The 11,611-nt window shown below is 50.3% G+C and overlaps 1 protein-coding gene across 1 annotated transcript; it reads left to right on the plus strand.

Annotated features, from left to right (window-relative positions):
* The first annotated feature begins 8,626 nt into the window (after positions 1 to 8,626).
* Positions 8,627 to 11,343, plus strand: LSM10 (LSM10, U7 small nuclear RNA associated). The gene is made up of 2 exons (XM_047728036.1): positions 8,627 to 8,881; positions 10,588 to 11,343. The coding sequence occupies exon 2, from the start codon at positions 10,611 to 10,613 to the stop codon at positions 10,980 to 10,982; it is 372 nt and encodes a 123-aa protein (XP_047583992.1). The 5' UTR covers positions 8,627 to 8,881; positions 10,588 to 10,610; the 3' UTR covers positions 10,983 to 11,343.
* Positions 11,344 to 11,611: the final 268 nt, after the last annotated feature.

Consider the following 11,611-nt stretch of genomic DNA (forward strand, 5'->3'; position numbering starts at 1 on the left):
TGTCCTTAGTGCGCCTAAGGCATGGCAATTGCATACAGAAAGATAAATCACCAGAGGAACTTGTGGTGCTTCCTCTGGATGACAGCTTCACTTCTTACCTGCAGAAGCCACAGGTGGTGGTCTGGGGAGGAGAAGCAGATCGCGCTGTAAGCTGCTCGTTACAGTTTACAAAGCACCCTCTGTCTTAGTCTCTTTTAAGCAATCTGGCCACTAGTTGGCCTGGCCTGAAAGGGTGACAGAGGAAGGGAAAGGGTCTATCCTGTTCTGAGCTACAAACCCAGACTTTACCGCCTGCTCTGAGCCTGTCCTGGGGCCTTGGAGGTGGGCCACCAGCTTCCGAGAAGCAGCCGCCTCCCTTTACCTCTCCCAGAGCCATGTGGATGATTTCAAACATGTCTGTTCCCTCAGTAAATAAACAAGATACAGATCTCTGGTAGGGCAGCCTTGTGATGAGGCAACCTCTGGCTTTCATGTCTCTGGACTTGCATAGATATTGAGAAAAACAAGTTTACCTGCATGGTGGTTGAGGGCAATCAAAGAAAGGAGGCAGGAGGAGGCAAAGAAAATGGAAACCGGGGATTGCTCTGGCACAAATGTGAACTGGGTACTGACTGGGTACTAACACCGCATCAGTGTTCGTTTGAAACTAGGCCCCCAGGTATGAGGGTGTCCCACCACAGCGCCCAGTGCACTTTGGGGGAAGGTGTGCCATCGTCAGAGTCAGGAAACTGGACTCTGGCCCCAGCCCTGCCCCAAATTCACCATGGCCTCTTGGGCAGTCATTCTCACTGAGCCTCGGTTCCCTTAGCTGGAAGAAAGAGAACTCGTTCGCTGGCATAAAGCCGGCTTGCCCAGATACAGTGTTGAGTGCACAGATTGCTAGGCCCTGCCCCAGGTGGGAGCTGAGAACTGGGACTTATACCCACGCCGCCCCCCAACTCCACTGGGGGCAGGTCTGCTCTCTCTCAGCTCTCCTGGGACTACCTTCTCAGCTGAGTTTCATACTCTTCCATTCCTGTACATATAGTGTTGGCATGCCCTAGATTATGGAAGGCAACGTTCTAGAAAAGTCTTCTGAATGAAAGTTCTTTGATGGTTCCCAGAAGAAAGTGTAAAAAGTGAGAGTGAAGGGGAGAAAGAAAAGGGGGAAGGATGTATTTAGCTCTCAGTTCAAAGATGAAAGCCCCCCCGCATCTAGTCCACATATGTATCTAGCAATTCCTTTTTTTTTTTTTTTTAAGATTTTATTTATTGGGGCGCCTGGGTGGCTCAGTGGGTTAAGCCGCTGCCTTCGGCTCAGGTCATGATCTCGGGGTCCTGGGATCGAGTCCCGCATCGGGCTCTCTGTTCAGCAGGGAGCCTGCTTCTCTCTCTCTCTCTCTCTCTCTGCCTGCCTCTCCATCTACTTGTGATCTCTCTCTGTCAAATAAATAAATAAAAAATCTTAAAAAAAATAAAAATAAATTTAAAAAAAGATTTTATTTATTTACAGAGAGAAAGAGCAGAAGCAGGGGAAGCGGGAGAGGGAGAAAGAGGCTCCTCGCTGAGCAGGGAGTCCAATATGGGGCTTAAACCCAGGACTCTAGGATCATGACCTGAGCAGAAGGCAGACGCCCAACTGACTGAGCCACCCAGGCACCCCATGTATCTAGCCATTCTTAAAGGTGAACTCGCGTCTTCCACCCCAGCATGGTAACCAGATCCCAGAGATCCTCAGGTGTCACAGTCCTTTGTCCACTTGCACCTGGTTTATCACAGATTTACATCCAGGACAGAAGCCAACTTAAGCTGTGGGAAACCACAGAAAGAGAAATGCAAACTTTAAAAAATATATCTATTTACCACAGTATCTAATCATAAAGACCCAAATTAAAATCTGAAAACTAATACAACCTTTACTTAACCCTCACTCCCTTTGTATTATGTCCTGGGTAACTCCTCTTCAGCTGCCAAATTCCTGGACAGCTGGCAGGAGAGGGAGTTCAGGGAAGTGTTTACCAGGGATTGGATTAAGGAAACACCATCACAGTTGGATCTTCCTTCCCCTCAGAGCTTTGTGACTTAGTGTGAAGTAAATTCTCAGCCTTTTCAACTCACCCTTTTTCAAATGAGAATGTCAAAATGCACTCCAAGAGCCAATGGAAATCCCTCCGAATTATTTAATACTCCCCCCACCCACTACACACACACACACACACACACACACACACACACACACTCTACTTGTTTTTGGCCAGTGGTGACTCTGCTGACAAAAATAACATTACCTTCTCTGTCAGTTCCCAAACTACATGAAACCCCCATTGCACTGGTCATGGTGAAGCCACTCCACTGAGCTGGGGGGCAGGCCCGGGACACCTAAACCCCAGATGCGCACATCTGCCCATCTGCTCAGATCACTCTGCCCCCCTCTGTCTTTATAAAAATCTCTCACTTCCTTTTGAAATGTTGGGGCCTTATTGGGCGTTTTCAAGGGGAAGTCATGGTGTCAGCCAAGGACCTTTGACACGGGTTTTCTGGATGTCCTAAAGACCTCTCAGCTTCAGTTACAACTTCTTCCTGTGCTTTCCTTCATCTCTCCTCCCCACTTCAGCATATCTTTTATCTGTACCCCTCCTTCCCTCAGTCACACCCAGCCTTCTTTCTGCACGTCAGACAGTATCTGAAGGGCTGCTGAGGTTGAACTCCCAGCCAAGCTGCTCCCACCCACCCTTGGGCCTCGGCTTCTCCCTGGTGGTCCTTGTTCCGCTGTTCACTCAGCAGCACTCCGGCTTCCCAGCTGCCTCCCCCGCCCCCTCCTCCAGCTCCTGTCACCACACAGATCCTTCTCCCTTCTCCTCCAGCTCTGACTTCCCCGACTCTGCCTGATGCAATGGCCTGCTCTCCTCCCCACTCCCCTGGACCTCTGGAAGTCTCTTTGTGGCCCTGCTAAACTCCATTTTCTTCCTAAAACTCTCTTCCCTTTGGCCACAGTGGCTCACATCCTACTTTCTTTTTTCTTTTCTTTTTTTTTTTAAAGATTTTATTTATTTATTTGACAGAGATCACAGGTAGGCAGAGAGGCAGGCAGAGAGAGAGAGGAGGAAGCAGGCTCCCCGCCGAGCAAAGAGCCCGATGTGGGGCTCGATCCCAGGACCCCGAGATCATGACCTGAGCTGAAGGCAGAGGCCTTAACCCACTGAGCCACCCAGGCGCCCCTCACATCCTACTTTCTGACCACACTTCCCCTTTCTCCCTCAGTGCCTTCTGATTGAGGATTGCTCTGCACGGTACAGATGTTGCTGTTTTTTAAAAGTCTGTCAAAATGGCCAGGTCAGGAGCATGTCGGTGGCTCAGTCGGTTCAGCATCTGCCTTCAGCTCCAGTCCTGATTCAGGGGTCCTGGGACTGAGCCCTGGGGTGAGCTCCGCTCTCAGCAGGGAATTGCTGTTCCCTCTCCCTCTACTCCTGCCCCGCTGGCTTTCTCTCTCTCTCTCAAATAAATAAAATCTTTAAAAAAAAAAAAAAATGGCTCTGTCAATTGCCAGATGGCCCCTATTTCACTCCCTGCTTCTCTTCCCAGTCCTCACTCTCCTCTCCTCTCCCCCCTCACCCTGCCCCCCAGACCACAGGCTCTCCCGTGCCCTGCAGCACCCGAAAGTGTTGACATCACTTTCTTTCCGAAAGGCTGTTATTTTCAACTATTAACTCAGACATCTCTGTGACCCCCTCCTCGCCTGCACTGCAGGCTCACTTTCCCTGAGACCTTCCACACCACTTCATAACACAGTGTCCAACACTGATGTCATTTTTACTTATTTGGTACATTTACCTTGCTTTCAAAAGGCTGAAGAAACTTCTAAAATTAAATATAATACAGGGGTGCCTGGGTGGCTTAGTCGGTTGAGCACCTGACTCCTGGTTTTGGCTCAGGTCAGGATCTCAGGGTCATGACACTGAGAGCCCTGAGTGGGGCTCCATGCTCAGCAGGGAGTCTGCTTCCTCTCTCCCTCTGCCCCTACCCTAGCTCCAGCGTGTGCTCTCGGTATCTCTCTAAAATAAATAAATCTATCTTTTTTTTTTAATAAATCGGGTTTTTTTTGAAGATTTTATTTATTTATTTGACAGACAGAGTTCACAAGCAGGCAGAGAGGCAGGCGGGGGGGGGGGGGGGTGGGCAGTGGAGCAGGCTCCCTGCCAAGCAGAGAGCCTATGCGGGGCTCAATCCCAGAACCCTGAGGTCATGACCTGAGCAGAAGGCAGAGGCTTTAACCCACTGAGCCACCCAGACACCCCTATAAATAAATCTTTAAATGTAATACAGAATAGGATAGTTTTCCATAGAAGTGAACTAGAAACAATGGGTAGAAGTTACCAAAAACATCCTAACACTGGACTCAGACGCCTGGGAGCAAGGGACTGTTGAGGGGTTTGGCACTGGGTGCTGACTTGGAGCAGGGGACCTGGGTATTGGTCTCTCGGGATTCTGTGTTCCTCTGACAATTAGAAACTAAACCATAGGGGCGCCTGGGTGGCTCAGTGGGTTAAGCCTCTGTCTTCGGCTCAGGTCATGATCCCAGGGTCCTGGGATCGAGCCCCACATGGGGCTCTCTGCTCAGCAGGGAGCCTGCTTCCTCCTCTGTCTCTCTGCCTGCCTGTCTGCCTACTTGTGATTTCTGTCTGTCAAATAAATAAATAAATAAATAAATAATCTTAAAAAAAAAAAAAAAAGAAAAAGAAACTAAACCATAACAGCTCATCTAAAGGGAACAGAAACATTCAAGTCTCCTGAAATGAAGGCAATTCAAGTGGACCCAGCACTAGGCTAGGTGTTTGGCTGCAAAAAACTGAAACCAATTCCGGCTACTTAACTAGACAAGGAATCTACTTAAAGGGCTTCAGGCAACTCACAGTTGTCAGGAAGACCGGAGAAGCGTGAGAGAACGGCCGGGAGCCGAGGAAGGGTAGGGGACTCCAGTGCCAGCAGCAGCTTTAGCAACAGGCCTGGGATGGTACAGACATGGACACAGAACCTGAACAGTCCCTGCTGGCTTAGGTCGCAAGCCCATGCCATAGCCGACAAGGATCAGAGACAATTTCTGGCCCTTAAATTATCTGTAGTAGGAAGCAGAACCCCACTTCCCACAGAAATGCATAGAATGTCAGATTCTTCCAAATGTGAGGAAAGGAATTTAATTGGCTGAGTAGCCAAAAAAATGAGATAGCCCCTACAGGGTCATTCCACCATCTCTCAAGATAACCAGAGTTACAATTTAAATCACTGAGGGACTCCTGGCTGGCTCAGAAGAGCATGCAACTCTTGACCTGGGGGTTGTGAGTTCAAGCCCCAAACTGGGTATAGAGATTACCAAAAAAATAAACTTAAAAAAATTTCTTTAGGGTCGCCTGGGTGGCTCAGTTGGTTAAGCATCCAACTCTTGATTTTGGCTCAGGTCATGATCTCAGGGTCCTGAGATCAAGCCCTGCCTTGGGCTCCATGTTCCAACAGGGAGTCTGCTTGAGATTCTCTCTCTCCCTCTCCCTCTGCTCCTCCCCCAGAGCACGTCCACTCTCTCTCTGTCCCTCAAATAAATAAATCTTTTATCCATTTCTTTGAGAGAAAGAGAAAGCACAAGCAGAGGGAAGAGGCAGAAGGAGAAGCAGACTCCCTGCTGAGCAGGGAGCCTGACATAGGGCTTGATCCCAGAACTCCAGAGGCCAGGACCTGAGCTGAAGGCAAGACACTTAACCGAGTGACCCAGGTGCCCCAATAAATAAATCTTTAAAAAAAAAAAAAAAAGACTCTGTTAGTCATTGGTTTCTCCTCTTCCCACCCACACTCCAGATCTAATCAGCCTTCAAAGAGTCTGATTAACTTGTTTCAGTCTTGAACATTCAGCCCTACTTTCCATTCCCACTGCCACCATCTTTATTCAGATCCCTGTCACCTCACCACATTCATAACCAGTGTTCCTCCTATAACCGGTTTGTAGGGTGAAGCATTTGGGCCTCCTAAAGCCTTCTCTGTCTCAGCACCCAGGAGACTAGTTGGGGAGGAAATAAGATTCACATAAATAAGTATGGTGAATCTGCATATGAGAAACAAACATACAGCAAGCAACATGTTACAGGGGTTAGGGGAGAGACATCGCTCCCAAAGTGGGTAATCACTATAAGGTGGTTAATCGCTTCAGAAAGGTACAGCAACTGAGCCAGGCTTCGAAGGAGAGATTGGACTTAACAACCAAGGATAAACAAGAGAGGATCCCAGGCAGAGGCAGCAGGATAACAAAGGCAGAGGCAGGAGTAGAGGGCTTGTCTGAGTTGCTGAGTGGATAGGTCTACCTAGAGAGGAGGACATCGGATCTCAAATTTTAGTGTGCATCATTGGATGTGAAGATTTAGTGTGCATTATTGGATGTGAAGATTTCCGAGCTCCGTTTCCGATTCTGTGAAACAAAGCCTTCCATGAAAGCAACTTGTTCCCATACCACACTTTAAGAAACACTGCTTGGAGGGTTTGAGTAGAGAACCTGAAAGAGATCCAGCTGGAACATGAGTTGGAATCAGATCAGTGTCAGCCCTGGAACCTTTTCTGCTTGTGAATCAAAAGTTTTCTTAGCAGATAAATTATGAGATCATAACTGTATTTTGAATCCATTCATGAGTGGACCAGTAAGATGGTTATCATGAATCAAATGAGAGAAAGGAGGCCTCAGCTGGGTTGGCAGCAGTCAAAATGAAAAGGCAAGTAAAGGGTGGGAGACCCTTCTTCCAAGAATTTGCAGGGCTCAGTGACTGATAGGTGCAGGGAATCAAGAAATGATCAAACTTATCCTGCTTATTCTAGGTGCCCAATTTGAGCAGCTGAAAAATGGTGGTAGCAACCACAGAAATAGAAAAATTCAGGGCATCAACCAATTTGGGAAGGACATAAATCCACCTTGTAGACATGCTGACTTTCAAGTACTACTAAGACATGTGGGAATAGGGGCGCCTGGGTGGCTCAGTGGGTTAAAGCCTCTGCCTTCGGCTCAGGTCATGATCCCAGGGTCCTGGGATCGAGCCCCACATGGGGCTCTCTGCTCAGCGGGGAGCCTGCTTCCTCCTCTCTCTCTGCCTGCCTCTCTGCCTACTTGTGATCTCTGTCTGTCAAATAAATAAATAAAATCTTAAAAAAAAAAAAAGACGTGGGAATAACCGTCAGACAGTTGGAAAATGGAGTTCAGCAGAGCAGTCTGCGCTGGTGTGCTAGACAAGAGAGACTCAGGACATAGTAGTAGGCAGCATGGATAGACGTGACCAATTAGAGAGGGAGGCTGGGAATACAGCCCCAGAGAAAGCACCTACATTAGGGAGCAGGAGAATGAGGTTTAAAAAATGAGAGAGATGGAGAAGAAACAATCAGAAATCTGTGAAACCAAATGATACAATGCCGGAGGGGGGGGGGCAGCGGCGGGGGCGGGGGAGGAAAAAAAACCCAAGGAGGAGAATGGTCACGAAGTTGGGAAAAGGACTACACTTGGAGAACCACAGGTATAGAGGCCTCCTCAAGAAGTTCAAGTGTGGAAGGTAGGAGAACAAGAGTAGCTTGCATGGAGGACAAAGGCAGATTCTATTTTTAAAATGAGAAGAGACCAACTGTGATCTTTGGGAAAAGGGGAAGCCTCCTGGGGGAGCTGGGAATCAAAGAGAGTGAAGGAATGAAACAAGCCTACCTCCTATGGAGCCAGGTGCTTTCACATATGAATGAAGGTCCATTCTCTGGGGTAGACACTACCTTGCTGTTTTTGTTTGTTGTTTTTTTTCTGACAGAGAAATTGAAGCTTTTACCATGGCTATAGAGGGACCTTTGAAAAATGTAAATCAGATCACGTCACCCCCTGCCCCCCCCCATAGCCTATCATTGCATTTCTAGTAATACCTGAGGAAACCTGGGCACAAAGAGGATGATTTACTTATGGAAAGTCAGTTCGCAGGGGGCAGATTTGAAGCTAGGCACTGCCTCCAGAGCCTGCACTCCTAACCAGAAATCCAAATCCCTTACCTTGGCTTACAAAGCCATAAGTGCTCTGGCTCTTGCTTCCTCTCCTACCTCTTGGCATACCACTGTCCTGCCTTACAGGCAGGCTTCGCAGTTTTCCCAAACTGGCGAGCACATTTCCACCACGTCCTTTGCACAAACAGTTCCTTCTAATCGCGGTGCTCCTCTCCTAGTTTTCACAAATTGGCTTTATGTCATTGATCAGATGTCACCGTCTCAGGACTTTCCTGATCATCCAATAAAAAGCCACCCGGTCACTATCACATCACCCTATTTTAATTCTCTGAAGAACTTTTATCATTTTCTTGTTTGCTTTCGTACGGAAGCCCGCCCCAAGCAGATTTATGGATCGCCAGATCAGGGAGCTGATCATCTCCTTGGTCACCGCTGTGTGTTCCAGAGCCTGGGAGGCGGCCTGACGCTCGGAGCAGGCTCAATGAGTATTTGTTTAAAGAATGAATGGCTCCAGTGACGAAGACACCCCAAGACGCAGCCCCAGAGTCGCCCGAGCGCGAGCGCGCCGCTCGCGAGGCATTCTGGGGGTTGTAGTTCCGGGCGCGTCCGCCGTGGCGCAAGCATACTTCGGCCGCGCTCTCTCTGCACCGGGAAGACAGAGTGGCCCGGCTGTTGCCGTGGCTTCTCGGTCCCGCCGTGGGAGGGAAGCGGCTACGCGAGGCGCCCGCTAGTTTGGGCGACGAGGCGGGCCGGGAAGCGGAAGAAGTCCGGTGCTGTGGGTCCCGGAGCCGGGGGCGGAGCTCAGGGGCGCCCGGAACCCCGGAGAGCGGCGGGGAGCCGGGGAAGCGCTTCCTTCCCGATTTGCCGAGTAGAGCCCATCTCCCACGCCCACCCCCACTGCTCCGTGAGTAAAGGGTCGTCACCATCCCCATTTTCCCGCTGGGCTGACAGGCTTGAAGAAGCTAAGCGGCTTGCCCGAGGTCGCTCACCTGGGAAGTGGCAGAGTCCGTCCTAGAGCCAGGGACTGCCCCTTTGGTGTCCCCCCAACCCCGCCGGGCAGCCCTTACTCTCGCTGGGGTGGCATTCTGGTGAAACCTGGGTGGGGTCTTTACACTCCTCCGGCTCGACGCCCCCGTCGGTGGTGTGGTCTGGCTTGCCACACTTAAGGCCACCTCTGCACAGCCCGGGGTCGGGGTTGAGTGAGGTCTCAGGGAGGAAAGTTCCACCACCTTCCACTGAGAGTCTGAAAGGAGGTACTAGATAAGACATAGTTACATTCATACAGCATCAGGACGTGATGAAAGCAAAGGACATTCCGTGTGGGGAGATTCGGTTAGCCTCGTTTAGCCTCTGGTTTAATAGATGTGGAAACAGGTTCAGAGACATTAAGTAACTAACTGTCCTAGGTTTACAGGGTTTGTGGGTGGAGTGAGGATTCCAACCTACTTTTCTCTGCTTTCAAAACCTGTGTGCTTTATATGCTGCCATGTCGGGGGTTTTTTTGTTATTTTCCAATTTACCAAAATTTCTACTTCCATGGTGGCTGCATGGTTTAGAGCAGTCATTCTGGGAGCATGGGCCCCGGCCCAGCAACATCAGTGTTAACTGAGAACATGTTAGAAATCACCATTATTCGGCACCACCTTGGACCTACTAAGTTTGAAACCTAGAGGGGAGCCCAGCATTCTGCAATTTAACGAGTCCTCAGGTGATTCGGAGACACACCAACATGTGAGAACTACAGGTGATTGATGTAGGGATCATGGTAAAGTTCAGATTCTTTCAGTCGGTCTGGGGAGAGACCAGAGATTCTGCATTCCTTTTTTTTTAAAGATTTTATTTATTTTTTATTTGAGAGAGAGAGAGCGAGAGAGCACAAGCAAGAGGAGGGGCAGAGGGGAGGAGGAAGCAGACTCTGCTCTGAGCAAGGAGCCCGATGTGGGACTTGATCCCAAGACCCTGGGTCCTGACCTGAGCCAAAGGCAGCCACTTAAGCAGCTGAGCTGCCTAGGCCCCCCAGGATTCTGCATTCGTAGCAAGCTCCTGGGTGATGCTGCTAGTGCTGGTCCACAGATCACACTTTGAGTAGCAAGGTTGTAAACTACACCTTAGAGCAGCTCTTCTCAAACTTGGACGCTCATCAGAATCACTTGTAGAACTTTTAAAAACAGGATACCCAGGCCCCACCCCTGACCGAATGAATCAGACCTTTTGGGCGGTGGCAGCCAGGAAAACCCCACCAGGTGATTGAACGTGCAGCAATGTGGGGTCAGGAGTCAGGCAGTGATAGATTTGAATCCCAGCACCTCCAGGCATCAGCTGTGTGACCTTGGGCAAGTCACGTCCCATCTCTTGCTCATATTTTCTTTATTTACAAGATGAGTGGAAGTAGTTGTTGGCTTGCCTGGTAGTGGAAGGGTTCTGTGAGACGCGTGCAAGTGCAAGACGTGTGCAATCACCTGGCCCAAAGGGTGTTCCGCAGACACAGAGATTGGGGAGCCTGGCCAGGTTGACTTGGAGAGATCTGTGCCAGAGCCTGTTGGAGGGGAGCTGGCAGTTGTAGCCCCCAAGCCTGCCACAGCTCCTGTCTGTGTGCTCCTGCTCCCACAGCCAGCAGCTCTGGGCGTGGAAGCATGGCGGTGAGCCACTCGGTGAAGGAGCGGACCATCTCCGAGAACAGCCTCATCATCCTGCTGCAGGGTCTCCAGGGCCAGGTGACCACCGTGGACCTGCGGGATGAGAGCGTGGCCCGTGGCCGCATAGACAATGTTGATGCTTTCATGAACATCCGCCTAGCTAACGTCACCTACACAGACCGCTGGGGACATCAGGTCGAGCTGGATGACCTCTTCGTGACCGGCCGCAACGTCCGCTACGTCCACATCCCCGACGAAGTGAACATCACGGCCACCATCGAGCAGCAGCTGCAGGTCATCCACCGGGTGCGCAACTTCGGCAGCAAGGGCCAAGGCCGCCGGGAGTTCCCCTCCAAAAAGTACAAATGAGCCTTCTCCTCGGCCAGCCCTGTCCCCACTCAGGTTCCTCCTGAGTTCTACTGAGCCAACCCCGCCTGCTCCCCTCCCTGCCTAGAGCCCAGAAAGAGAGCAGGGCCGGCCCAGAGACCGGGGTCTCTCGGACAGACACCCCCGTTACAGCTGCCTTTCAGACTCACGCTGGGATCCCGCTTATCTGTCTGTGGCCTCGATCATTTACATCGGGATCTGACGTACAGATTGTGGGCATCTGTCACGTCGTCGTTGGCCCTCTCCCGGTGCAGGTTTTGGAGCATACTCAGACTCCACCACCCCTGAGTGTTTGGGTTTCTCACAGTTGTGTTTGCTTTCTCATAAAACTTGGATATAAACACTTCCATGCCTCTTGCTTTCCTTGATGTGTGCTGGGCTCCATGTGGGTCCAATGTGGTAGATAGTGGGCTTAAACTTGGGAGCACACTGGAATCCCTTGACCCACATTAGCTATTCAGATTTAATTGGTGTGGGGTGTAGCCTGGACACTGGGATTCTTTTTAAGTTTCTCAGGTGAGAGGCACCTCAGTGGTTCAGTCATTAAGCCTCTGCCTTTGGCTCAGGTCATGATCCCAGGGTCCTAGGATCAAGTCCCTCATCAGGCTCCC

The sequence above is a fragment of the Lutra lutra genome, chromosome 4 (genome assembly GCF_902655055.1).
Source record: "Lutra lutra chromosome 4, mLutLut1.2, whole genome shotgun sequence".
NCBI lineage: Eukaryota > Metazoa > Chordata > Mammalia > Carnivora > Mustelidae > Lutra > Lutra lutra.

Excerpts from the sequence above, each read along its gene's own strand:
- LSM10 (XM_047728036.1), top strand. The coding sequence starts at position 10,611 with ATGGCGGTGAGCCACTCGGTGAAGGAGCGGACCATCTCCGAGAACAGC.